The sequence below is a fragment of the Hypanus sabinus genome, chromosome 6 (assembly GCF_030144855.1).
Source record: "Hypanus sabinus isolate sHypSab1 chromosome 6, sHypSab1.hap1, whole genome shotgun sequence".
NCBI lineage: Eukaryota > Metazoa > Chordata > Chondrichthyes > Myliobatiformes > Dasyatidae > Hypanus > Hypanus sabinus.
Window position 1 is genome coordinate 178,001,528 of NC_082711.1, and position 27,579 is coordinate 178,029,106.

The following is a 27,579-nucleotide window of genomic DNA, read 5'->3' on the forward strand; positions in this document are numbered from 1 at the left end:
TAGAGTGAAATGGGCTAAAGAAGGGAAGTGGACCTAACTCAAGCAGGCACCTTGATTGGCACAGACAAAGGACTGAAGGGCCTGTACCTGTACTGCTTAATCGTAAGGAAAGTATGGGGGGGGGGGGGGGAATGTCAGAGGTAGGTTTTTACACGGTGAGTGGTGGATATGTGGAACACCCTGCCAGGGCTGATGGTAGAGGCAGATACATTAGGGGTGTTTAGGAAGCACATTGATGAAAGAAAAATGGAGATTTCTATGGGAGGGAAAGGTCAGATTGATTTTAGAGTAGGTTAAAAGGTCAGCACAGCACTGTGGGCTGAAGGGTCTGTATAGGGCTGTAGCATTCTATCACTCTCAGTCCTGGGCAGAGGGAACATTAACTGTGAGTGTGGGGAGTGCACACAGCACGCTAAATAAAACTGAATATCTTACAGATCTCACCTTGTGTATCCCTGCCTTGGTTGACCGCTGCCCCCGAAAACTGATTGAAATTTCAGTACATTTGACAACAATACATCTCCGGCACTTTTTTATTTGTTAAGTAGCAAATAATGTTTTTCCTTACACGGACAATTAAATAACGAAGAATATCTTGTAGATTGTTTCTGTGGTCCCTGTTTATGGCTCAAAGTAGAAATATGGGGATTAACAGAGATGAGGAGGAATTTCTTTAGCTAGAGGGTAGTGAATCTATGGAATTCATTGCCAAAGACAGCCGTGGCAGCCAAGTCATTGGGTGTATTTAAAGCAGAGGTTGATAGATTCTTGATTAATCGGGGTATCAAAGGTTACAAGGGAAGGCAGGAGAATAGGGCTGAGAGGGATAATAAATCAGCCATGATGGAAAGGTGGAAGTAAACTTGATGTCTCATAGTCTTAAACCACATGAAGGACCCAGGAAAGAGGGTCTGGGTTGGTACCTGATATCTGGTAACTCTTGGTGGCCATTTATACCCAGATGTGCAAGGTGGGTGATGGCAGCTGAGTTTGATGTTTGGACATAACCCCTGTGAAACCTCTCCTCCATCAGCAGGTTCAGAAGCACGTTCCCACTGAACAAGGAACCAACTACACCCGGTCAAGCATCACCATGGCAACGCCGACCGCAGAGTCGGCCATCTCCCTGTACACAATGGGCAGCGTGAAGATCTTCTCCAGCTCCTGCTTCAGGACCGGATTCCTGGCCAGCGCACTGCCACTGCCCACGATCCTGCGCACACCAGACTCAGCCAGCCACTGGACGGGCAGCATGGAGTGCAGGTTGTTCACCACGCCGCGGCACAGCGCTCTGATCACGTGGCCCAGCGAGAGGTTGCAAGGGGAGATGTTGGTGACGCAGCCCAGCCGGCCCGGCAAGTGCCTCTCTCCAAACACGGTGGCCTCCACCACGAGGTCAGTGTGGGCGACGCTTAACGCTGAGTTTATTGCCTGGGAGTAGATGGTGGGATCAGGGACATCCAGACCTGTGGGGGCCAAGATAAGACCAGTCAGCCTTGAACTCGTCGAGAAGAAGTGAACACTGGTGGCACACTAGCGTCGGTTAGTATAACGGTATTACAGCACCAATGATCTGGGTTCGATGACTGTAAGGAGTTTGTACGTTCTCCCCATGACCATGTGGGTTTCCTCCGGGTGCTCCAGTTTCCTCCCACAGTCCAAAGACGTACCAGTTAGAGTTGGTGAGTTGTGGCCATGCTATGTTGGCAATGGAAGTGTAGAGACACTTGCAGGCTGCCCCAGCACATCCTTGGACTGTGTGAGTTGTGAAAACAACACGTTTCATTGAGTGTTTTGGTGAACATGTGACAAATAAAATTCATCGTTATCTATCTGGAGCCATGGACAGATGCACAAATTAATCCAATCTGACTGATGTTCATAGAACAAAGGCATTAAACATCTCTGCTGAGTGCCATGGGAGCATAGCAGTTAGCTCGAAGCTGTTACAGGTCAGAGTGTTCCAGTTCAGTTCTGGTGCCATTCTATGGGGAGTGTCTGTACCGTCCCCCAGTGACCACATGGGTTTCCTCTGGCTGCTCTGGTTTCCTCCCCCAGTAGTTGGTCATTGTAAATTGCCAGTGATTAGATTACGGTTAATCGGGGAGAGGGGTGGGGACGCAGATGAATGGAGAAACAGGAAGGAAGTGTTTGAAGGGGAGAATGGTGGCAAGGACGGTGACGGTGATCTGTCAGGTTTTGTTTATTCCTTCGAGCACGCAGTGCTGTCTTACCAAATTCCTGCATCCACTGTTTCAACATGCTGACAAAAGAGGACAGGACATTCCCACCGTTGAGCGCTGCTGCTACAGCCAGGTACATCCCGTCCAGGTATGGGAAATACGCGACACTGCTGGTGGTGTTGGGACAGTCTGGTGGCTGGAAGTTGGGTGGCAGGGCAAAGCACAGCTGGGCAGATGTGCTGATGTTCAAAACTGGAAATGAAGGGAGATGTTAATCAGTGGCTGCTTAGAGACAACCATCTCCTGAATACACTCGGAGAACAGGGAGACACACGTGAATCCAAGTACTCTGAAACCTTGTCCAAACCAATGGAGACAACACGTTCCTACCACTGAGGTCAGGCTATCTGGCAGATAATCTTTCTTCTGCCTCCCTCCCCTCTTAAAGAGTGGAATGACATTTGCAATTTTCCAGCCTTCCAGAACCATGCAAGAATCCATTGAATCTTGAAAGATCATTACCAATGCCTCCAGAATCCCTTCAGATACCTCCTTTGGAACCCTGGGGTGTAGTCCGTCTGCTCCAGGTGACTTATCCATCTCCAGACGTCTCAGGCACCTTCTCCTTATTCGTAGCAATGACACTCACTTCGGGCCCTGACACTGTTGAATTTCTGGCACACTGCTTCCACAGTGAAGACTGATGCAAAATAGAGTCACAGAGCTCTACAGTACAGAATCAGGCCGTTCAGCCCATCTAGTCTGCCTAATCCCATTGACCTGCATCTGGACTATAGCCCTCCCATTCAGGTACCTATCCAAATTTCTCTTAAATGATGAAAATACTTACTCAGTTCATTTGCCATTTCTTTATCCCCCATTACTACCTCTCTAGTATCATTTTCTAGTGTTTCAATATCCACTCCTGTCTTCCTTTTACTCTTTATGTGTCTGAAAACAACTTTTGGTATCCTCTTTTATATTATTGGCTAGCTTACTTTCATATTTCATCTTTTCTCTCCTTATTGCTTTTTTATTTGCCTTCTGTTGGTTTTTCAAAGCTTTCCAATCAAATAGTTTCCATCTAATTTTACTCTATTGTATGCCATACCCATCCTTTGCTTTTATGCTGTCTTTGACTGCCCTTGTCCACTGTGTTCAGACAGTAGGCTCCATGTGTCTGAACAGAAGGCCAAGCAAGATGCACTAGCTCAATGAAGTGAAGTTAAGCCCTTTCCTGTACTCCTACCAGCATCAGTCTTGTTGGCCATGCAGCAGTATACGGAGCATTGTAAATCGCCCAGGGCCACACCAACGTCCGTTCCCTCCGGCACACAGCACCATTCACAAATGGTCTTTCCAGCCACTGAACCCGATTCCATGATGTCCGGTAGCAAACGTGTGGGGAATCCTGACTCTGTCAATCTGCAAGACGAAGGAATGAAAATAGCTGTGTTCTTGAGTGCTTTATCCCGTGTCCAAGCTGGGCTGGACCCGGAATAGGTTAATTCTAATGCTCAAAGTTTTTACCATTATTCATAGAGCACCCTTCAGCCCATCTATAGACAATAGACAATAGGTGCAGAAGTAGACCATTCGGCCCCTCGAGTCTGCACCGCCATTCTGAGATCATGGCTGATCATTCACTATCAACACCCAGTCCCTGCCTTGTCCCGATATCCCTTGATTCCCCTATCCATCAGATATCTATCCAGCTCCTTCTTGAAAGCATCCAGAGAATTGGCCTCCACCGTCTTCCGAGGCAGTGCATTCCACACCTCCACAACTCTCTGGGAGAAGAAGCTCTTCCTCAACTCTGTTTTAAATAACTGACCTCTTATTCTCAATCCATGCCCTCTGGTACTGGACTCTCCCAACATCTGGAACATATTTCCTGCCTCAATCCTATCAAATCCTTTAATTATCTTAAACGTTTCAATCAGATCCCCTCTCAATCTCCTCAATTCCAGGGTGTACAAGCCCAATCTCTCCAATCTCTCTGCGTAAGACAGCCCTGCCATCCCAGGAATCAACCTAGTGAATCTACGCTGCACTTCCTCAATTGCCAGAATGTCCTTCCTTAAACCTGGAGACCAAAACTGTACACAATATTCCAGGTGTGGTCTCACCAGGGCCCTGTACAAATGCAAAAGAACATCCTTGCTCTTGTATTCAATTCCCCTTGTAACAAAGGCCAACATTCCATTTGCCCTCTTCACTGCCTGTTGCACTTGCTCATTCACCTTCATTGACTGGTGAACTAGGACTCCTAGGTCTCTTTGCATTTCTCCCTTACCTAACTCGACACCGTTCAGACAATACTCTGCCCTCTTGTTCCAGCTTCCAAAGTGGATAACTTCACATTTATTCACATTGAATGACATCTGCCAAGTATCTGCCCACTCACTCAGCCTATCCAAGTCTCCCTGTATTCTCCTAACGTCCTCTTCGCATGTCACACTGCCACCCAGTTTAGTATCGTCAGCAAACTTGCTGATATAGTTTTCAATGCCCTCATCTAAATCATTGACATAAATCGTAAAGAGCTGTGGTCCCAATACAGAGCCCTGTGGTACCCCACTAGTCACTTCCAGCCAGTCTGAGAAACACCCATTCACTGCTACCCTTTGCTTTCTATCTGCCAACCAGTTTTCTATCCATGTTGAAACCCTGCCCCCAATGCCATGAGCTCTGATTTTACTCACCAATCTCCTATGTGGCACCTTATCGAATGCCTTCTGAAAATCTAGGTACACAACATCTACTGACTTACCCTCGTCTAACATCCTTGTTACACCCTCAAAAAACTCCAACAGATTAGTCAAGCATGATTTGCCCTTGGTAAATCCATGCTGGCTCGGCCTAATCCTATTTCTGCCATCTAGATGTGCCACTATTTCATCCTTAATAATGGACTCAAGCATCTTCCCCACGACTGACGTTAGGCTAACAGGGCGATAGTTCTCAGTTTTCTCCTTCCCTCCCTTCTTGAAAAGTGGGACAACATTAGCCACTCTCCAATCTTCAGGAACTGATCCTGAATCTAAGGAACATTGGAAAATGATTACCAATGCATCCGCAATTTCCTGAGCCACCTCTTTTAGAACCCTCGGATGCAGACCATCTGGACCCGGGGATTTATTAGCCTTCAGTCCTACCAGTCTACTCATCACAGTTTCTTTCCTAATGTCAATCTGTCTCAATTCCTCTGATATCTTATGACCCTGGCCCATCCATACATCTGGGAGATTGCTTGTGTCCTCCCTGGTGAAGACAGATCTAAAGTATGCATTAAATTTTGTTGCCATTTCCCTGTTTCCCATAACAATTTCTCCCAATTCATTCTTCAAGGGGCCAGCATTGTTCTTTACTATCTTCTTTCTCTTCACATAGCTAAAAAAGCTTTTGCTATCCCCTTTTATATTCCTGGCTAGACTGAGCTCATACCTGATTTTTTCTCTCCGTATTGCTTTTTTAGTTAAGATCTGCTGTTCCTTAAAACTTTCCCAATCATCTGTATTCCCACTCATCTTAGCCCTGTCATACTTCTTTTTCTTTAATGCTATACAATCTCTGACTTCCTTTGTCAACCACTGTGGCCCCTTCCCCCTCTTTGAATCCTTCCTTCTCATTGGAATGAACTGCATTTGCATCTTTTGTATTATGCCCAAGAATATCTGCCACTGCTGATCCACTGTCTTTCCTGCCAGGGCATCCGCCCATTTAACTTTGGCCAGCTCTTCCCTCATGGCTCCGTAGTCTCCTTTATTTAATTGCAACACTGACACCTCTGATCTGCCCTTATCCCTCTCAAATTGTAGATAAAAACTTATCATGTTATGATCACTACTTCCTAATGGCTCCTTTACTTCAAGATCACTTATCAATTCCTGTGCATTACACATCACCAAGTCCAAAATAGCCTCGTTCCTGGTTGGCTCAAGCACAAGCTGTTCCAAAAATACATCCCTTAGGCACTCCACAAACTCCCTATCCTGGGGTCCAGCACCTACCTGATTCTCCCAGTCCACCTGCATGTTGAAATCTCCCATAACGACTGCATTACCTTTAGCACATGCCAATGTTAACTCCCTAATCAACTTGTACCCAATATCCACGCTACTGTTTGGGGGCCTGTACACAACACCCATTAGGGTCTTTTTACCCTTACTGTTCCTCAGCTCAATCCACACAGACTCTACTTCCCCTGTTCCCAAGTCACCTCTTGCTAAGGACTGAATCTCATTCCTCACCAACAGGGCCACACCACCCCCTCTTCCCATATTTCTGTCTCTACGATAGCACGTATACCCTGGTACACTCAATTCCCAGGCCTGATCCCCTTGCAGCCATGTCTCCGTTATCCCAACAATATCGTAGTTCCCCATTTTCATCTGAGCTTCAAGCTCATCTGTCTTATTTCTGACACTACGCGCATTCAAGTATAGAATTCTTAGCCCATTCCTCCTCTCTTTGCTTAAAACACTGTCTACTGTACCTAACCCAGCTCCTTGAACTTCCATCGGGCAAATTGCACCCTGAATTTTGATGACCTTCTCAAGATCACCCAAACCTTGTACACATTTAACCCCATGCACCTTCTGACCAACCCTCTGGATCTGGATCCCTGCCCCCTGCACATCTAGTTTAAACCTCCCCGAGCAGCACTGGCAAGTACTCCTGCAAGAATGTTAGTACCCCTCCGGTTCAGATGTAGACCATCCCTTCGAAACAGATCCCAATGTCCCTGGAACAAAGACCAATTACCCAAAAACCTGAACCCTTCCTTCCTGCACCATGCTCTCAGCCTCGTATTAATGTGCATAATCATTCTATTCTTCGCCTCACTTGCACGTGGCACAGGTAGCAATCCCGAGATTGTCACCCTGGAGGTCCTGCCTTTCAGCTTCACTCCTAACTCCCTGAACTCTCTAAGCAGGACCCCCTCACTCACCTTACCTACATCATTGGTCCCTACATGGACCACTACATCTGGGTTCATGCCCTCACTCTTAAGAATAGCCTGCACCCGATCTGAGATGTCCCGGACCCTGGCACCAGGGAGGCAACATACCATCCGAGACTCCCGATCTGCCCCACAAAATCTCCTATCTGCCCCCCTAACTATAGAGTCCCCTAAAGCTATCGCTCTCTTCTCTTCCCTCCTTCCCTTTCTTGTTGAGGGTTCAACCTCTGTGCCAGAGGCAGGACCACTACAACTCATTCCTGGTAGGTCATCCCCATCAACAGTATCCAGTACGGTATACTTATTGTTAATGGGAATGGCCGCAGGGGTGCTCTGCTCTCTCTGCCTGCTCCCCCTGCCTCTCTGGACCGTCACCCATCTGCCTACTTCTTGGTTTTTTGGTGTGACTACCTCCTGATAACTCCTATCTATCTCTGCCTCCACCTCCCAAATGATCCGTAGTTCATCCAGCTCCTGCTCCAATTCCCTAACTCGGTCTGATAGGAGCTGCAGCTGGACGCACCTTTTGCAGGTGTGGTCATCAGGGACAACTGTGTTGACCCTGACCTCCCACATACTGCATACGGAGCACACCACTGCTCTGACTGTCTCTCCCATACCTGAACTGGATTAATAGAATGTCTAAAAAGCAGCTAGCGACCTTACCTTCTTCCCCTCAGCGAGCAATCACACAAGCTTACCGAAGTCCCCTTACTCTGCAGCCCACTTAGCCAAAGCCCAGGACTCTGCTTCCACGGACTCCGCTGCCCGCTCTGACAAGAAGTCCTGCCTTTTAAAGTGCGCGCTCGACGCTGACGTCACTCGCGTCTGCGCAGTTCCCCCTCCTCCACAGGTATTGACCAGGTAGGCTTAAATCCTACCTACACGGTCGAATTCTCTGAGCTCCCAGCTGAATCACAAGCTGTAACTTGCTCCCGGATTCAAATGGTCCATTCTGTACTGTTATTCTGCCTCATCCCATCAGGACCAGGACCTGGACCATAACCCATGTATTCCCCTGTCCATATTCTTTTCCAAACCTCAATTAAATGTTGAAATTGAACCCGAATCCACAATTTCTGCTGGCAGCTCGTTCCACACACTCACCATCGTCTGAGTGAAGAAGTTTCCCCTCAGGTTCCCCTTAGATATTTCACTTTTCACCCTTAACCCCTAACCCCTAGTTGTAGTCTCACTCAAGCCCAGTGGAAAAAGCCGGCTTGCCATGACTCTGTCTGTACCCCTCATCATTTTGTAAGCCTCTGTCGAATCTTCTCTCACTCCAGTGTCAGGCCAAACAAGATGATTCAAACACAAACTGTGTGACCCACTTCTAACTGCTGACTATGGGGAATGTGGTTCCATCAGAAATTGTGTGACATTGTTTGACGTTAGCTTTTCTGGTGCAGACTCACATTTGCAGATTCCAAGTGCCACATCTGGTATTAAAATACCCCCAGCTGGCAGCATTCTGGGCAGACATCAGAGGTTTCCTGAGCCCACACAGGGCAGCAACAACGTAGTCTTGGATGGTCCCTGCTGCAGTAAAGTTCTGCAGAAACTGGTGTCTGGAAAGCAAGGTAACGAGATTACATTTCAGACAACTTAAAAAGTGCCTTCATGTTGAAAGTAAATTGCAGAAATAGTCCCCGACTTCTACAGAGTTTTGAAACTTCTTTCGGGCATTAAGTTTGACAGTGTTGCTGATGGAGAAGATGTTCATCTCAGATTATCACCACCTTAGGCACCACGGTCAACATGACACTATTACAGCTCGGGCAGTCGGAGTTCGGTGTTCAGCTGTAGGGAGTCTGTGCCCCATGGCCACATGGGTTTCCTCCCACAGTCCAAAGATGCACCTGTTGGTAGGTTAATCGGTCATTGTTAATTGTCCCATGGTTAGGCTAGTGTTAAATCGGGGGTTGCTAGGTGGTGCAGTTTGTAGGGCTGGAAGGGCCTGTTCCATGTTGTATCTCTAAATAAAATAATAAAAATTTATTCCAGGAAGATTTTGCAGTCTTGCACTTTTAGAGCAGTTTGTCATTGAGCCTACTAGGGGATCAGCTATACTGGATTGGGTGTTACATAATGAACTGGAGGCGATTAGGAACTCTTAGGAGCTGTGATCACAATATGATTCAGTTCAACTTGAAAGTTGATAGGGAGAAAGTAAAGTCTGATGTAGCAGTATTTCAGTGGAATAAGGGAAATTACAGTGGTGTGAGAGAGGAGTTGGCTGAAGTAACTTGGAAGGAGATGCTGGCAGGGATGACAGCAGAGCAGCAATGGATTGAGTTTCTGGGAAAAATGAAGAAGGCACAGGACAGATGTATCCCAAAAACAAATACTCAAGTGGCAAAATAGTACAAAAACAGTAGCAGACAAGGGCAGTCAAAGCTAATATAAAAGCAAAAGAGGGGACATACAACAAAGCAAAAAGTTAGCAGGAAGCTAGAGGATTTGGAAGCTTTTAAAAACCTACAGAAAACAACTAAAAGAAACATTAGGAGGAAAAAGATGAAATATGAAAGCAAGCTGGCAAACAATATCAAGGTGGATAGAAAAAGCCTCTTCAAGCATATAAAAAATAAAAGAAAGATGAAAGTTGACATAGAGCCACAAGAAAATGAGGTCGGAGAAATAATAACGGGGTACAAGGAGATGGCAGGTGAACTAAGTGAGTATTTTGCATCAGTCTTCACTGTGGAAGAAACTAGCAGCGTGCCAGGTGTTGAAGGGTGTGTGGGAAGAGAAGTGAGCGCAGTTACTATTCCAAGGGAGAAGGTGTTCAAAAAGCTGAAAGACCTAAAGGTATATATGTCACCCAGACCAGATGAACTGCACCCTAAGGTTCTGAAAGAGGTAGTGGTAGCAATTGTGGAGGTATTAGTAATGATCTTTCAAAAATCACTGGACTTTGGCATGGTTCTGAAGGAATGGGAAATTGCAAATATCACTCTTTAAGAAAGGAAGGAGGCAGCAGAAAGGAAATTATAGACCAGTTAGCCTGACCTCAGTGGTTGGGAAGACATTAGAGTCAATTGTTAAGGATGAGGTTATGAAGTACTTGGTGACACAGTCAGCATGGTTTCCTTCTTGGAAAATCTTGCCTGATGAACCTGTTACAATTCTTTGTGAAGATTACAAGTAGGATAGATAAAGGGGATGTAGTGGATGTTGTACATTTGGATTTTCAGAAGGCCTTTGACAAGGTGCCACACATGAGGCTGCTTACCAAGTTAAGAACCCATATTACAGGAAAGTTACTGGCATGGTTAGAGCATTGGCTGATTGGTAGGAGGCAGCAAGTGGGAATAAAAGGATCATTTCTGGTTGACTAGTGGTGTTCTGCAGGGGTCTATGTTGGGACAGCTTCTTTTTATGCTGTATATGAATGATTTAGATGATGGAATAGATGGCTTTGTTGCCAAGTTTGCAAATGCATGGTCAAGCACTTTAGTAGAAGAAATAAATGTGTAGACTATTTTCTAAATGGGGAGAAAGTCCAAAAATCGGAGATGCAAGGGGACTTGGGAGTCCTTGTGCAGAACATCCTGTAGTTTAACTTGCAGGTAGAGTCAGTGGTGAGGAAGGCAAATGCTGAAATTTAGAAGAATGTTGAAAAGCTTAGATTGAGTAGATGTGGAAAGGACGTTTCCCATGGCAGGGGAAGTCTTGGACAAGAGGGCACAGCCTCAGGATAGGGGGGCATCCATTTAAAACAGATGCGGAGAAATTTCTTTAGCCAGAGGGTGGTGAATTTGTGGAGTTTGTTACCACAGGCAGCCGCGGAGGCTAAGTCGATGGGTGTATTTAAGGCGGAGATCGATAGGTTCTTGATTGGCCATTGCATCAAAGGTTACGGGGAGAAGGTCGGGGAGTGGGGCTGAGGAGGGGAAAGAAGGATCAGCCATGATTGAATGGCGGAGCAGACTTGATGGGCCAAATGGCCTAATTCTTCTCCGACATCTTATGGCCTATATGTGCTGTGTGTGACTGCTGGTATTGTGTTTTGCAATTTGGCGGTATTCACGTGTATGGTTGAATGACAACTGAACTCGAGAAACAGTCTGGGAAGTTTGAGATGGTGAAGTCACTTTATAAATGCAATTCTCTCTCTCTTTACACTGACCTGGATTTCAGGAACAAAAACCTTTATGCTTTAGAAAAGCTGGTAAATCTTGATTGTGCCTGAGAGAAAGTGCAGAGCCATCTACCTGTTTCTCGTGTACCAGAAAAGGGTGGCACAGCCGAAGCCAGAGGCGAGGGTGAGGTGGGAGTCGGGCTGCGGGAGTGAGGCGAGAAAATCGTTGTGACACCGACCATCTTGCCATGTGACCAGGTGACTCGTCTCCCCAGGCTGGAAGGTGAAGCCGGCTTCAACCTCCTGCCACTTGCATCCTGTAAAGAGTAGATCGAACAGCCATTTGATGCAGTGATTTAGACAGGGTAAAGTAGATAGCAGTGATTCTGGGATCTCAGACCAGGCAACAAACCCCAAGATGAACAGGGGTTTGGTGAGGGTCAGTATGTCACCAAACGCTCCAGCAAATTGCTACAGGTATGTGGTGGAGAGCGATCCAGAACATCTTCAAGGAGTGAGGCCTCTAAAAAGCATCATCCATCATTCAGGACCCCCTCACCCAGATCATGCCTTGTTCTCGTTGCTACCATCAAAGTGAAATTTATTGTCAGAGTACATACACATCACCACATATAACTTGAGGCTATTTCTCTTCGGGCAAACTTTGCAAATCTGTAGAACAGTAACTGTAAACATCAGGAACTGTAAACTGTAACCAAACTGTGCAAATGCAGACATAAATAAATAGCAATAAACAATGAGAGCATGAATTAACAAGATAAAAGAGTCCTTAAATGAATGTAGCTATCCCCTTTTGTTCAAGAGCCTGATGGTTGAAAGTTAGCAACTGTTCTTGAACCTGGTGCTGTGAGTCCTAAGGCCCCTTTGCTTTCTACTTGACGGCAACAGTGAGAACAGAGCATGGCTTGAGTGGTGAGGACCTTTGATGATGGATGCTGCTTTTCTACGGCAGCATTTCATGTAGATGTGCTCAGTGGTTGGGAGTGTTTTACCTGTTGATGTACTGGGCCAAATCCACTACCTTTTGTAGGATTTCCATCCAAAGACATTGGTGTTTCCGTACCAGGCTGTAAAGCAGCCAGTCAGCACACTTTCCACCACACATCTTATAGACATTTGCCGAGGTTTTTGATGACATGCCAAATCTCCACAGACACCTGAGGAGGTAGAGGCATTGTTGTGCTTTCTTCACAATTATAATTATATGATGGGTCCAGGACAGATCCTCTGAGAGAGTGACACCCAGGAATTAAATCCTCTGATGATTTCTGGCTCACGGACCTCTGGTTTTCCTCTCCTGAAGTCTACAATCAGTTCCATGGTCTTACTGACATTGAGTAAGAGGTTGTTACTACACCACTCAGTCTCCCTCCTGTGTGCTGATTCATCACCAGTGATCACCACAACAGTGGTCTCATCAGCAAACTTGTACATGGTGTTGGAGCTGTGCTCAGCCACACAGCCCCGTAAAGTGCTCCTGTGTTGATAGAGATTGTGGAGGAAGTTTTTGCAATCCTAACTCACTGGGGTCTGCAAATGAGGATATCCAGGATCCAATTGCAAGAGTGATATTGAGGCCCAGATCTTAGAGTTTACTGATTAGTCTTGAGAGGATGATTGTATTAAATGCCAAGCTGTAATCGATAAAGAGCATCCTGATGTGTGCATCTTTGCTGTCCACACGTTCTGTGGTCATGTGAAGAGCCAATGAGATTGTATCTGCTGTAGATCTGTTCCTTCGGTAGATGAATTGAAGTGAATCCAAGTCACCATTCAGACAGGAGCTGATATACTTCAACACCAGCCTCTCAAAGCACTCTCGGGAAGCAGGTACAGAAGCCTGAAGGCTCATACTCAGTGATCCAGAAACAGCTTCTTCCCCTCTGCCATCTGATTTCTGAATGGACACTGAACCCATGAACTCTACCACACTACTTTTTATTTCTATTTTTGCACAACTTATTTAACTATTTAACATGTACTTATAGCAATTCAGTTTTTTCTCTCTCTATTGCAAAGACAACAAATTTCATGACATATTAAACCTGCTACAGAGACTAAGATGAAGCTGACTAATTTTACAACTTTCTGTAGCTTCTTTTGGTCCTGTGCTGTAGTTCTCCATGGTACATCTATAGAAGTTTTCGAGTGTTTTAGTTGACAAACCAGATCTCTTCAAACTCCTAATGAAGTATAGCCGCTACCTTGTCTTCTTTATAACTGCATCGATATGTTGGGATCAGTTTAGATCCTCAGAGACATTGACACCCAGGAACTTGAAGCTGCTCACTCTCTCCACTTCTGATCCCTCTATGAGGATTGTTATGTGTTCCTTCATTTTACCCTTCCTGAAGTCCACAATCAGCTCTTTCGTCTTACTGACGTTGAGTGCCAGGTTGTCACTGTGACACTGCTCAACTAGCTGGTATATCTCACTCCTGTACGCCCTCTCATCATCACCTGAGATTTTGCTAACAAAGGTTGTATTGTCAGCAAATTTATAGATGGTATTTGAGCTACTGTATGCCTAGCCACACAGTCTTGTCTATATTGACAGTAGAGCAGTGGGCTAAGCACTGAGATGCACCAGTGTTGATTGTCAACGAGGAGATGTTATCACCAATCCGCACAGATTGTGGTCTTCTGGTTATGAAGTTGAGGATCCAATTGCAGAGTGAGATACAGGGGTCCAGGTTCTGTAACTTAGCAGTCAGTACTGTGGGAATGATGGTATTAAGTGCTGAGAATAGTTGATGAACAACATCCTGACATCGGTGTTTGTGTTGTCCAGGTGGTCTAAAGCCGTGTGGAGAGCCACTGAGATTGTGTCTGCCACTGACCTATTATGGCGATAAGCAAACTGCAGTGGGTCCAGGTCCTTGCTGAGGCAGGAGTTCAGTCCAGTCATAACCAACCTCACAAAGCATTTCATCACTGTAGATGTGAGTGCTACCAGGTGATGGTCATTAAGACAGCTCACGTTATTCTTCTTAGGCACTGGTATAATTGTTGCCTTTTTGAAGCAAGTGGGAACTTCTGACAGTAGCAGTGAGAGATTGAATGCTCCCACCAGTTGGTTGGCACAAGTTTTCAGAGCCTTACCAGGTACCCTATTGTGGCCTGCTGTCTTATGAGGATACAGCCTAGTATCAGCCTCCGAGACAGAGACCACAGGGTCACCAGCTACAGCAGGGATCTTAACAGCTGTAGTTATATTCTCCCTTTCAAAGAAGGCGCTGAGCTCACCCGGTAGTGAAACATCGCTGCCATTCATGCTATTGGGCTTCACTTTGTAGGAAGTCATGTCCTACAAATCCTGCCAGAGTTGCCGTGCATCTGATGTCACCTCCAACCTCGTTTGGAACAACTGCAGCATACTTATCCAGGTTTGAAGATGAATCCTGAATACAGTTCAGTCCATCAATTCAAAACAGTCCTGTAGGCGCTCCTGTGCTTCCCTTGTCCATACTTTCTTGGTCCTCACTACTGGTGCTGCAGTCTTCAGTCTCTGCCTGTACTCAGGGAGTAGAAGTACAGCCAGGTGATCAGACCTTCTGAAGTAAGTTTACCCTCATTACTGATCTTCAACCATTTGTGTCCATTTTCAATCAATCAATAGTGTCTTCTGGAGGGCACAGTTGCCAGATCAAACTCAAGCGAACAACTAATCATGGAAATCCTGATGGATTGTATTCTTGGAAAAGGAAATACCTGAAAAATTTACAAAAGAGGACTCTTCTCGATGTATCCTCCCTAATGCAAATCGAAAGTATCCTTATTACAGTAGAGGTGATCCAAAGGGAAACCATGCTGTCTCAGGTCTACGTGGCCACCAAGAATGGCTGAACGTGCAGCAGAAATTCCAGTTCCCCAGTTTTACCAGTGCCTGGATGAACTTGCCCTTGATAGGGGTTGGCTCATGTGGGATTGAGAGTTGCTGTACCATACAAGCTGAGAGATAAAGTGCTGGAGGAGCTCCACGCTGGTCATCTAGGCATGGTCAAAATGAAAGCTTTGGCTCAAAGGTTTGTCTGGTGGCCTAGGATAGATCAGCAGATTAAACAGCTTGCCATGCAGGATTTGGGATGCCAGAAGAAAGGTGTCCAGAGCTGTCCCAGGCATCTCCTACAACCACCATCGAGGAGGTCCCAGAACATGAGATTGTATCACAGCCATAAGACTGACCATTCAAACAGAGTGAACCCCCAGCCACACCATCCCCCCTTTTCAGGAAAGATGGTATCCCACAAAAGTTAGAAATCCTCCACAGTGATAAATCTTCAGGCCTGAATGGGACAATTTAAAATTTACTATGCTGCAGATGTCTGTATCATCATTGTATTATACAGTAAACTGTGTGTATGTATACTTATGTAAGATGACTAGAGAGCAATTTGCTATGTATTTGAGTTGGGATGAATTTTATATTAAGTTGGAGTTTATAACTATGTAGGGAGTGTGTAGTGCCTTTAATACTTCAGTAATATTGTAAATATATTGTTTGATGAAGCATTCTTTGTTGCTTATATAATGCATTACGGGTTATTTGTTAAAGTATGTGAATTGCATACATTATCATGCCACTGCGTCATAAGTAGAGTTACAAAATATAACACGACCACCTTAAAATTATGCCCCCTTGTATTAGCCATTTGGGCCCTGGGAAAAGTCTTCGCTGTGCTTCTCATCATCTTGTATACTTGTTCAAGTCGCCTCTCATTCTCCTTCTCTTCAAAGAAAAAAGCCCTAATTCACTCATAAAACATACTCTCTAATCCAGGCAGCATCTTGGTAAATCTCCTCTGCACCCTCTCTGAAGCTTCCAAATTGATACAAAGAATAAGATTCTGTTATAAAAGGATAAGATGGATGATTTCAGTTGTGTGCAGAACAAACTGAAGACTGAGTTTAACTGGGCTCCGAACTGTGATCTCCCTCCATTCTAAACCTCTGTGAGCACGGGCAGGTTCATTCCGCTGCCTTCTGGAGTTACCTTCTTCGTTCCACAGCACAACTCCGTGCATCTGTCCGGAGACTCCGATCCTTGCCACTCTGCCGAGACGTTCTCTGGGCAGTGCCATGACACAGCAGTGAAGGGCAGACACGATCTTACCGACATCCTGCTCCCGAGCCTGGAACGGCAATTGGGATGAAGCAGTTGCCACACTTTATCACTCTCTCCCCCTCCCTCTTTATCTCTCACTCTCCCTGAGTTCTGTCCTTCATTTTCTCATAATGTTTGACCTGTGATTAGCTTAGTACGTTTATGAAAGGCTGACTCGGTAAACTCAATGCGTGGAATCCACGGCGATTTGCTAGACTAGATTCAGAGCTGGTTTTCCCACAGAAGACAGAGGGGTTATTCTGGCTGGCGGTCTATGACCAGTGGTGTTCTGCACAGACCCCTGTTGTTTGTGATATACATAAATGACGGACAATACATGGACTGTCTGATTTAGTAAGACTGCAGATTGATGTGACAATTGTGAATAATGAAGAAAAGTGTTCAAAGAAGACAGTGGGATACAGATCAGCTGGAGATTTGGGCAGAAGGTTAGCGGATAGAGTTCAAGTGTGAGGTGTTGTAATGTCAGGGGAAAATGTACAGTTAATCGCAGAACCCTGAGCAGCACTGATGTACAGTGGGGTCTCGGGCTGAAGGTCTGCAGCTCCCTGAAAGTGGCAACACAGTAGATACAGTGAAGATGTTCACTGTGTGTTTGCCTTCACTGGTCACAGATCGAGTATGTAGGTCAGGAGGACGTAATGTAGATGTAAAAATCTTTATTTAGTCTGTACTGAGTGCAGCCTCCTCTCTGTAGACTGTCTACACTTCCCACAGTTTCAGTAAAGCAGTCAGCATAATCAAAGACCCACACACCCAGACATTCTCTCTTCTCACCTCTCCCGTCGGGCAGAAGATACAAGAACCTGGAAGCTTGTGCCACCAGGCTCGAGGACAGCTTCCACTCCACTGTGACCAGACACTTGTATGATAAGATGGACTCTGTGTTCACACTCTACCTTGTTATCATTTGCACTTTATCAGTTGCCTGTGCTGCATTTTTTTGTTAGTTGTTACACTTTATTCTGCTTTGTTACTGTTTACTTGCAAATACTTGCTCCACAGAAAACATTCTGAGACTGTAAAAGCTGTTTTAAGATGCATGATTCTTCAAATTTATCAGGAACCATCTTTTAGAACTTTGAACAGTACAGCACAGGACCCTTCGGCCCACAATGTTGTGCTGGCCCTCTAACCTATTCTAACCATGTCATGCTGAGGCTTTATAATGCATTGGCCAGACCACACTGGGAGTACCGTGAGCAGCTTTGGACCCCTTATCTAAGAAAAGTTGTGTTGGCATTGCAAAGGGTTCAAAGGAAGTTTACAAGAATGTTCCAGGAAATGAAAGGGTTTACATATTAGGTGCATTTGATGGCTCTGGGCCTGTACTCACTGGAGTTTAGGAGAATGAGGGAGGGATCCAATTAAAATCTATTGGATATTAAAAAGCCACAGTAGAGTTGATGTGGACAGGTTGCTTCCTATAGTGGGGAAGTCTAGGACCAGAGGGCACAGCCTCTGAATAGAAGGACGTCCATGAAGAGTAATTTTTTTAGCCAGAGGTTTCCAATGTCTAATGGCCTACCCCAAGATCAATCTGACCCTTCCCTCCCACACAGCCCTTCAATTTTTATTCATCCATGTGCCCAAGAGTTTTTAAAATATCTTTAATATTTCTGCCTCCCATGGCACTGCATTCCATGCACCCCCTCCCCATCATCGTCATTATGTGCTGTGTGATATGACATGGGCAATTATGGTCTCATAGCCATGATTGTTGTTGGCAAACTTTTCTGCAAAAGTAGTTTGCCATTGCCTTCTTCTGGGCAGTATCTTTACAAGACGGGTGACCCCAGCCATTATCAATACTCTTCAGAGATTGTCCGCCTGGTGTCAGTGATCACATAATCAGGACTTGTGATCTGCACTGGCTGCTCATACGACCATCCACCCCTTGCTCCCATGGCTTCACCTGACCCTGATCCAGGGGCAATGCAGGGGCTACACCTTGCCCAAAGATGACCTGCTGGCGAGTGGAGAGAAAGACCACATTACTCCTCCTTTGGCAGAGGTGTACCTCCACACCGTCCCCCAATGCATCCACTGCTCTGTAAAAAAAAAAATCTACCTCCTGCATCCTCCATACTTTCTTCCAAACACCTTCAGGTTATGAGCAACATGCACAAAATGCTGGAGGACTCAGTAGGCCAGGCAGCATCTATGGAGAGGAATGAACAGTCGACGTTTCAGTCTGAAACCCTTTGGCAGGACTGGAAAGGAAGGGGAAAAAGCCAGAATAAGAAGTGGGGTGAGGGGAAGGGTTACAAGCTGGCACATGACAGGTGAGACCAGGTGAGGAGTGAAGGTGGGTGGGTGGATGGATGGGGGAAGAGGAATGAAGTAAAAAGCTGGGAGGTGTTAGGAGGAAAAGGTAAAGGAATGAAGAAGGAGAAATCTGATAGGAGTGGAGAGTGGATCATGGAAGAAAAGGAAGGAGGAGGGGCACTGGGGGGGAGGTGATAGGCAGGTAAAAGCCCAAAGTAGGAAATAGATGCGAAGAGGGAGGGGGGAAATCAATGTTCATGCTGTAAGTTTGGAGGCTACCTAGACAGAACACGAGATGTTGCTCCTCCACGCTGAGGGTGGCCTCATCATGGCAGTAGAAGAAGCCAAGGACTGACATGTCGGAATGGGGATAGAATGTCGATTCAAAATAGTGGTCCTTAGATTGATAAACTTATTAAGTAACTCTAATTCACTGACTGAATAAAGTTTAGTTCTAGTAAGTCTACATGCAGAAAGAAAATGACGTTTACCTGCTGCCCCTCAGGGCTGCTGAGCGCTGCTCTGGTTTCCTGAGTCTGACTGTCAACTACAGCGTGGCTCTCAGCTTCCAACAGCACCACCTTCACGGAAGTGGTCCCAATGTCCACGCCCAGCACATACCAAGGGCCAAGACCGTGCACACTCATTTTCAGCTGTAGGATGAAACAAGAATGTCTGACTCAGATCAGTGTTACCATGGCTCAGCAGAGGAAGGAGATTACAGTTTTGTATGTTTCCATTGAGGGTTTTATCAAACAAACATGTTACTAAGCAGACTACGTATTTAGTTCAGTGTCCAATAGTGAGAACTACAGATTACAGGTCCTTCACCCCACCATGTTGTGCCAACCCTTAAACCCTTTGATTTAAAATTGCTCTAACCCTTCCCTCCGACATAGCCCTCCATTTCTCTATCTTCCATGTACTTATCCAAGAGCATCTTAAATGCCCCTAATGAATCTGCCTTCACCATCAGCCCTGGCAGGGTGTTCCACACATACACCCACCACTCAAAGAAACAAGGATGCAAGATGCTCTGGTTTAACAAACAGACAACAACTAACTAATCAATAGTACACTCCTAATGAATTTGCCCACCATCAAGGACATCTTCAAATGACCATGCCTCAAAAAGGACACCCATCACCCAGGACAAGCCTTCTCATTACTGCCATCGAGGAGGGGGTACAGAACCTGAAGACACACGCTCAACAGCCTCTTCCCACTTTGCCTTCAGATTTCTGAATGGACTCACTATCTTCTCTTTTTGCACTACATATTTGTATTTATTATATAGTATATTTTATGTATTGTACAGTAATGCAGCCGCAAAACAACAAATTTCACGACATATGTCCGTGATAATAAACCTGACTGACTGGCCCAATTCTGCTCCTGTATTTAATGACCTTATAACTGCAAGGTAAGTTGATGTGAGCTGTAAAGTGTGAAATAGGTTCAATTAAAAGCTATGAATCTCAAGGGAGAGTCCGGGAGGATTGCTGTTACAGAACTAGCATTGTTACAACGGGCCGAAAGGCTACGTTTGCAACGAATTCACTGGTCACGGATGTAAGATATCTTGTAAATAATTGGTCCGGGGGCAATCAGCGGCCCCGGATTGCTGCATTGAGGGCGGGGCGATTGTTGGTTGACAATCAGCGACATCCCGCCTCGAACATAATACTCAGCCGTCTGGCGTTCCCATCACCACTCGTTTAACCAGTCTGACGGCGGGTTTCCCTCCACTGTCGAGCCGTTTGTATTTACCGCATCTGTCGGAATTCTGCTGGAGACAGCGGAAACAGGCCCAGCGGGACTTTGCCCGGGTAGTGGGCGGGGTAATGTTCTGTGCGTCATGAACTGGGTGGAGCTTCAGCTGGTCAGTTCAGAGCGTGACTTCGTGCCTTCGCCTGCAGTGGGCGGGGCTACAGGTACATAAGTAGTGGGCGGGGTAATGTTCTGTGCGTCATGAACTGGGTGGAGCTTCAGCTGGTCAGTTCAGAGCGTGACTTCGTGCCTTCGCCTGCAGTGGGCGGGGCTACAGGTACATAAGTAGTGGGCGGGGTAATGTTCTGTGCGTCATGAACTGGGTGGAGCTTCAGCTGGTCAGTTCAGAGCGTGACCGTGCCTTCGCCTGCAGTGGGCGGGGCTTCAGTCCATGGAGTTTTAAGTCGGCGGACCGGTTTTCCTGTCGATGCCGCCTGCTGGTTCCGACTTCACTATGGATCCCTGAGGTGGATCATTTGTGGAAATTTTCTGTGTGTGAGAGAGAGCACGACAGGGTAAAAGGTCAAGAGGCGGAGCTGAGCGGGTAATGGCGGCGGTGACAGGCTAACTGGAATTTGTTGGATCCGAAGCACCGCCGTTGGATCCGAAGCACTGCTCACCATTCGTGTGGACTCAGTCCCGGGCTGGTAAGTGCTGGGTGTTTCTCCCTCCTCGCTGGTGTGGGGTCAGAGCGGCGAAGCGCCGGTTCGCTGCAATAACCGCGCCAAAGCTTAGAGGCTTGGCACTGGCACGGACACCTCAGTGTACGAGGACCCGTTGGTGGGGTGCGGGCAATTATCCTGACCGGCAGGGGGCGTCAAGCGTGAATGGGCGTGTAGGGTAGCCAATGGGGGAGTTAGACGTCACTGACCCCGCCCTGTGATTTGATATTTGAACTGTTTCATTCTGGTTGTCAAGTTCATTGCCGTCTGCACAAATCCGCATGCCAAGAAAAGCGGCGTCACGGACACATGGCATCAGACAAGTGCATTCACGATTTAATTTAAACAAATTATACACAATTTTTAACCGCAGCATAGAAACAGGCCTTTCAGCCCAACTCGTCCATGCTGCTCCATTATCCATACCCATCCGCTTCCATTTGGCCCTCCTTTTCATTAGATCGTTTTTAACTGTTGCTAATGTGCCTGCCTCAACTACTATTCCTGTTGTCGAGTTTGGTTCATTAAGCTTTTTGTCTCCATCTTAAAAGTATTCTGAGGGGAAGAGAGTACTAAAGGCTCACCATTCCCCGAGGGAAGAGGATTCGTCCTGGTCTCAGGTTCCCCTAAAGCCACAAGGTGAGGGAAATTCCGTCCTATTCAACCCTTTAAACATCTTTTCCCACACATTCTTCTGCACTCCAGTGGATACAAGCTCATGCCACCACCACTGCTGTAATTGCACCAGGAGCACTATATCATTGTATCTTTAACTATATGATGTATATTACTTTGCTAACCTGTACATTTACAGAATATTTTTATCAGCTGTTATTTTATGCACTGGATGTAATATACATACACTGATTTGCACCTTGTTCCCTGAGGAACATTCTTTAGCTGTTTACATGTGCACAGTTGAATGACAATAAATGTTGAATGACTTTCTCATGCTACAATCTGCCCATTGCAGGCTCCAATCTCATTAACCACTTCTAACACATAAACATTCTTCCTTTAGCTACAGTATTCCAGGATTGGCTTCTCCGGTACCCTACCTAACTTAAGTGTAACTTTCCAATTTCCCTTGCAATAACTAGTACGTGCAGTCTAGCCTTTTGTGAATCACAAACTAGGACACAGATGCCTCCACTCCTCCAAGCTCTTCAGACTCACTTTTAGGTGACATGTCTTTTTAAAACTTTTCCTGCCAAGAATGGTGAAATTGCCTGGTTGTATTCATTTCACTGATCATCTCATCTATTTCTGTCATCAGCAAATGAAGAAACCACATCTTCAGTGCTGATCCCTGTGATTCACCACTCGCTCCATCTTGCCAACCAGAAAGAGACCTTTGTGTTTTGCTTCCTGCATTTGGAGCTTTTATTTTAAACAATACAGCCCCTCTTCTTCCTTAAACTTGACCAGACCTTTCACAGTTTGTTCTGATGCAGTAAGTGGCCATGTTCCCTTGTTGCTACGACCATTGAGGAGGTGGTACAGGAGCCTTGGGTCCCACACCACCAGGCTCAGAACAGTTATTACTCCTCACTGTCCTGAAACGGTGTAGATAATTCCACTTGCCTCAACCGTGAACTGATTCCACAACCTCTGGACTCTACAACTCGTCCTCAGTATTATTTATTTTCTTAGCACAAGTTGTCTTTTGCACGTTGTTGCTTGTCAGTCTTTGCTTGCGTATTGTTTTCATAAATTACTTTTCTTTAGTTTCCTGTAAACATTTGCAAGAAAATGAACCTGAAGATAGTATATGGTGACTTTGATAATAGATTTACTGTGAATTAGTGTGATGGCTCTGTTGCTGTCCTGAAATGTTTTACTGAATTAGCTTGTCTTCTTGCTCCTCTCATTCTCATCTGCTCTCACCCTGCAGAATTCCCAAGTTTCCAATGGCATCTGTGGGCCTTAAACGGGAAGGGCCGCAGTTTATCAGTGAGCTGGCCGTTCGAGGGAATGCTGCCATCCTGGACTATTGCCGCACATCCGTGTCTGCGCTGTCGGGAGCCACGGCCGGGATCCTGGGGCTGACGGCCCTCATGGGTTTTGTATTTTATTTTATGGCGTCCTTCCTGTTGTCGGTGCTGCTGATTGTCAAAGCGGGTCGCCACTGGAGCAAGTACTTCAAGTCGCGTCGTCCCCTCTTCACTGGGGGCCTGGTTGGCGGCCTCTTCACCTACATTCTCTTTTGGACCTTCCTGTATGGCATGGTGCACGTGTACTGAGGGTGGGCCTCGCCCTCACCAGCAGCCGGGACTCTCTTTCACACTCTCGTTCATTCGCCTTCACTGATCTCAGCGTAAACTTGCCACAGGGTTGCCACCCTCACCGACACTTTCACCATTTCGCACCAGGTTCCATTTGAGATTTGTTTTTTTACAGTTTGTATGGTTCTCACATGTTGAAAAATATCTGCCCCTGGAAAAGTGACTGAGGGGTTTGTGAAATTATCAGCTAAGGTGTTTGGAGCTTGTTTCTCTTCTCTTCCCCCCCCCCCCCCAATGTCTAGAAATTGAGTGAGGGGGGGCATGGTTGGAAGATTTTGTCCTTTACTATCACTGTGAAAACTGTTTATCATTCAGAGGGAGTTTCCTCACATACTGCCCACTCCCAGCACTGTCCTCTTTGCACAGTTCTGCTTTTGGAGCTGTGATACAGGGTGAGGGGGTCCTGTTTAGATGGGTAGAAGGTGCAGTGTGGGTCCTCCTCAGTGTGTGTGAGAGACCTGACCCCCACAGCTGCCAGGGATCCTACACTGAGGCTGATGTGCTCCCATGGAGACAATTGTTCATGGGGAGGGGGCAGTGGTGGGAATGGTGGTTCTGTTGAGGGAATGTAACAGAGATTTGTGGATCCACCTCTTTCAGAGAATGGCAGCTGGGAAGATGTTGATTACTGTTGGCACATTTTTCATGTTTCACTGTCACAGGATGGTTTAATCTGAGAATTAAAGATTTACAATTAAACATGTTTGTCACTACTGTTAGGAAGTGGTTTATCGTTAATAAGACAACTGTTTAATGGGAACCAGTGGATGCTTGAATTTGTTAGTAACATTGTCTTAATCTGTGTTTGCAGGCACAGAGCCTGCTTGCAAGAATAAACCACCATCCGCCTGGTTTAGTTTTAATTTTTGTTTAAGCTCTGAATAAAGCCTACCTCCTGTGAAAGTTCTGTTGAGAGTTGCACTGTTCCATCTCTCACTGAACTCTCATCGTCCACCCTGTTTGTGAGGCTGCAGGACTGGGGCTTTGCCAGTATTTACTGCCCACCCCTGATTTCTGATCAACCCTTTCTATTCTGCTGAGGGATAACTTACAGTGGGATGTGAGAGGAAGCTGGAAAACCTGGGGAAACATGCCAACTCTTCACAGACAGCACCAGAGGGCAGGATTGAACCCAAATCAGGGGAACTGTGAGGCAGCAGCAGTAATGTACCACTTTTATTCTTTACCAATTATTATTTAAATAGAACTTGCTCAGATATCTTGCCTTTCAGAAGTTAGATCAGAGACCACTCTGGCCATGGAGCAGTGAGACTCGTTAAGATGGTAGATACCACAATGATGTTCAGCAAACTAATCAGCAAAATCATCCACAATAAATTGTTACAAAACAACTTTATTCCTTGGTTTTGTGGTGATTTTTTTAGTAAGCATATTTTTTTCATGAACCTGTTATTGACATCAGCACCTGCATTAAAAACAAATCAATTCTTTTAAAAGCAACATGTTGATTTTGTCAAAGGTAGCTTGTGTATTCCTCAGCATCAGAACACACTGCAGTGTGTGTAGGTGAGGTGTACCAAAGCTGTCCAGGTCAGGTACTCAATGGAGATAAGCTAACAGGGAGAGAGGGAGGAGGGGGTTGGCAGATTCTGGTCTCTGATTAGCAGTCCCCACTTTTATTTGTAAACTTGAGGCCAAAAGAGAGGGAACAAAATATTAAACTGCCTTCTACACCCAGTAAGACTGAAAGCAAAAGTCTTAGCCAATTTCAAATAAACTTAAATGTTTCTCTGTACGATTTTAAAGACTTCAAGTAGGAATTGACTGGCTGCCCTCCTGGATTTCTGTGTGCTCATGGAGATGGGATCAGAAATGGAGTTTAATTTGCTACGTGGCTGTCGAAGGAGCAGCCTTTATTCTGGTTGATAATGGCAGTGTCCGAGGCTGCATCCGGTCATGGGTTGACTGCTGCAAGAGAGCTTCCTCATAAAGAGGGATCAGCACAATTCGGAATGCAATCCCTAGAGACTCAAATATAAACCAACCACATAGGACCAACTCCAGAAGGATCCTCAGCAAGTGACTTTGAAAAGTTTAACGAGAGCTGGAACACCAGTCTATGAAAACATGTGAACTGTGGAGCATCTATAAACAGGGACCAATCAAAACAACCAGATCACCCAGGAGAAAATAACACCAACATACATCACCCAGACACCCTCCATAAACAGGCCTCAGAACTAAACAAACACAGGAGATTCTGCAGACGCTGTAAACCTTGAGCAAAACACACAAGATGCTGGAGGAACTCGGCAAATCAGGCGGTGAAGGGGAACAAGCAGTCAACAGTTTGAATTGAGACTCAGCAGGTCCTGATATCAACTATTTATTCCCCTCCATAGATGCTGCCTGGCTTGCTGAGTTCCTCCAGCATTTTGAGTGTGTTGCTCAGAATGAAACAGCTGCAGAAACTAGGGACTAGCCCTACACATAGACAGGGATATGCCACTGTATTAATCAGTTCAAACTCCAAGAACCACAGCAGGACATCTTTCATAAAAATTTAGCTAAAGTTTCTGGAATTTTTTTTTGGTAATTGGGGGCAGACTGTACACAAAGTCCATTGCTTTTCAAATCACAATTATAGTTCAAAGACAAAGATCAGTAAATTACAAATTTTACAGTTACTACAAAACAGTGCAACTTTTAGTGTAAATATTAATTACATCACAGTTTACTTTTTAAACTTCTGTAATAAGTTTTCTCTTTACACAATTTTACAGCACTGGAAGTAATGGGGATGGTGGGGGAGGAAGGGTGAAGGGCTGTGAAACATCCAACATTGATTCCCTGACCCACCGTACACCGTGTGGAGTGTGAGGATGTGTCTCCCTCTTCACTTCCGCTTCCCAAAGAGTGACTTTTTTCCAGAGGATTTGTCACCAGAAATGAGCTTGGAGCCAATCAGCAGGCGTGCCTTCTCATCCTCTTCCTGCTGCTGAGGATTTCCGTCTGGCTTTGGCTCTGCCGTCCGGCCCCGTGCCTCCAGTCCGGAGGCTGGTTTCAGTCGCAGTTTCTCCTTTATCACCTGGGCGTGGGGTGGGGAGTGAAGGAGCCATACATTAAATGATACCCGAGACAGACTCAGTGGCTGAATTAACACACATTGCTGCTTTCTTAATATTTGTGAATACTTACAGCCCAGAAATGTGGCTATTCAGCCCAGTTTCAGGGATGTAAGAATTATCAAACGTGGCGGTTTCGTTGCCATTATAGTGGGTGCTGGTGAAGCCACACCTGGAATGCAGCAAATTACTTCAGTTGCCTTACCCAAAAGCAATAGAGTAAAAATGGTGATGGTACCCAAGGATGAGCTGGGGGCAGCCCACAAGTGTTCACCACACATTCTGGCACCAAGATAGCAGAAAAGCTTGAGAAACAATTGGCCAGCTCCAGCCCCTGGTTGTGTTGACAGGTTCCACAAGTTGCGAGTATGGACACTGAATCAGTCCCACCCACCCTGTGCGCAGCGAGACCTCAGAGCCCTACCTGGGCAAGCAGAGCCTTGCGACTGTCCCTCTTGACGGCCATGGCAAAATCAAGCCAGGTCCAGGTGTTATTGTGATACTCCAAGCAGGGCAAGACCAGGCTGAAGTCCTTCCAGTCCTCAATATTCTTCTCACCCTGAAATACAGGTTCAGGTCAGGAAACACCTCCATCCAGACACACACAACGGTGGGAGCTCGCGGGACTGCAAATCCATCGCAACCAAAGGTCCACTGACAGTGAGATCCCGGAACAGTGGCAGGTTCCAGTGAGCCCATGTCTCCAAACTGTGAGGAACAGTTCAGGATGTTTGGGAATAGCTATCAGGAATTACATTTTCTTTTACCCACGGAACATACCAGCATTATGGAAACTGGAGGATAAAAGCCAGTAAAACCCAGCAATACCATGAGCACTTCAGCAACACACAAGATGCTGAAGAATTCACCAGGTCAGGCGGCATCTATGGAGAGGAGTCAACAGTTGACATTTTGAGCTGAGACCCTTCAACAGGACTCCCCTCTCACTTGCAACACGTAAACTTACCTGGGAAAAAAAGTGGATTCACTATTGGGTAGCAATTGAGTATCATCAGCAGAATAACCCAGCTGACCCCAGTCCACGACCCAAAATCTACATCACCCCCACGCTTCCAGAATCTATCAATATCCAGTTTGATTTTGTACACCTCTAAGGTCACACCTCAAC

The 27,579-nt window shown here is 45.9% G+C and overlaps 3 protein-coding genes across 9 annotated transcripts in view; 1 reads left to right on the top strand and 2 right to left on the bottom strand.

Annotated features, from left to right (window-relative positions):
- Window positions 1–519: 519 nt before the first annotated feature.
- Window positions 520–26,297, bottom strand: shpk (sedoheptulokinase). 3 transcript variants are annotated; one of them, XM_059973695.1, is made up of 8 exons: window positions 26,185–26,297; window positions 19,139–19,300; window positions 16,248–16,386; window positions 11,367–11,550; window positions 8,565–8,717; window positions 3,433–3,608; window positions 2,235–2,435; window positions 520–1,466 (listed from the first exon to the last, which is right to left on the bottom strand). In XM_059973695.1, exons 2-8 carry the CDS (start codon window positions 19,292–19,294, stop codon window positions 1,072–1,074), a joined length of 1,404 nt encoding a protein of 467 aa, XP_059829678.1. In that variant the 5' UTR covers window positions 19,295–19,300; window positions 26,185–26,297; the 3' UTR covers window positions 520–1,071. The 3 variants fall into 3 exon arrangements, with proteins under 3 accessions (XP_059829678.1, XP_059829677.1, XP_059829676.1); XM_059973694.1 differs by lacking the exon at window positions 26,185–26,297 and adding an exon at window positions 20,418–20,576 and having other exon boundaries at window positions 16,248–16,374; XM_059973693.1 differs by lacking the exon at window positions 26,185–26,297 and adding an exon at window positions 20,418–20,576.
- Window positions 20,802–23,599, top strand: emc6 (ER membrane protein complex subunit 6). 2 transcript variants are annotated; one of them, XM_059973697.1, is made up of 3 exons: window positions 20,802–21,064; window positions 21,631–21,718; window positions 22,974–23,599. In XM_059973697.1, the coding sequence occupies exon 3, from the start codon at window positions 22,990–22,992 to the stop codon at window positions 23,320–23,322; it is 333 nt and encodes a 110-aa protein (XP_059829680.1). In that variant the 5' UTR covers window positions 20,802–21,064; window positions 21,631–21,718; window positions 22,974–22,989; the 3' UTR covers window positions 23,323–23,599. The 2 variants fall into 2 exon arrangements, with proteins under 2 accessions (XP_059829680.1, XP_059829679.1); XM_059973696.1 differs by lacking the exon at window positions 21,631–21,718 and having other exon boundaries at window positions 20,807–21,064.
- The window catches only part of LOC132396156 (bridge-like lipid transfer protein family member 2), a 110,074-nt gene continuing 106,062 nt past the window's right edge, over window positions 23,568–27,579 (bottom strand). For 3 of the 4 annotated variants that reach the window (XM_059973691.1, XM_059973690.1, XM_059973689.1), the window contains exons 38-39: window positions 26,875–27,009; window positions 23,568–26,413 (exon numbers count right to left, since the gene is read on the bottom strand). In XM_059973691.1, the coding sequence (XP_059829674.1) occupies window positions 26,222–26,413; window positions 26,875–27,009 (327 nt within the window). In that variant the 3' untranslated portion in view covers window positions 23,568–26,221. Of the gene's footprint in view, window positions 26,414–26,874; window positions 27,010–27,579 lie in introns of those variants that run through there. The other variant, XR_009512882.1, reaches the window with a different exon arrangement.

Coding starts and splice junctions, on each gene's coding strand:
- shpk (XM_059973693.1), bottom strand. CDS start 20,507: ATGACGCACAGAACATTACCCCGCCCACTACCCGGGCAAAGTCCCGCT. Junction 16,387..19,138: donor GCAGCCCTGAGGGGCAGCAG/GTAAACGTCATT, acceptor TTGCCGTTCCAG/GCTCGGGAGCAGGATGTCGG. Junction 11,551..16,247: donor TGTGCTGTGGAACGAAGAAG/GTAACTCCAGAA, acceptor TACTCTTTACAG/GATGCAAGTGGCAGGAGGTT.
- emc6 (XM_059973697.1), top strand. CDS start 22,990: ATGGCATCTGTGGGCCTTAAACGGGAAGGGCCGCAGTTTATCAGTGAG.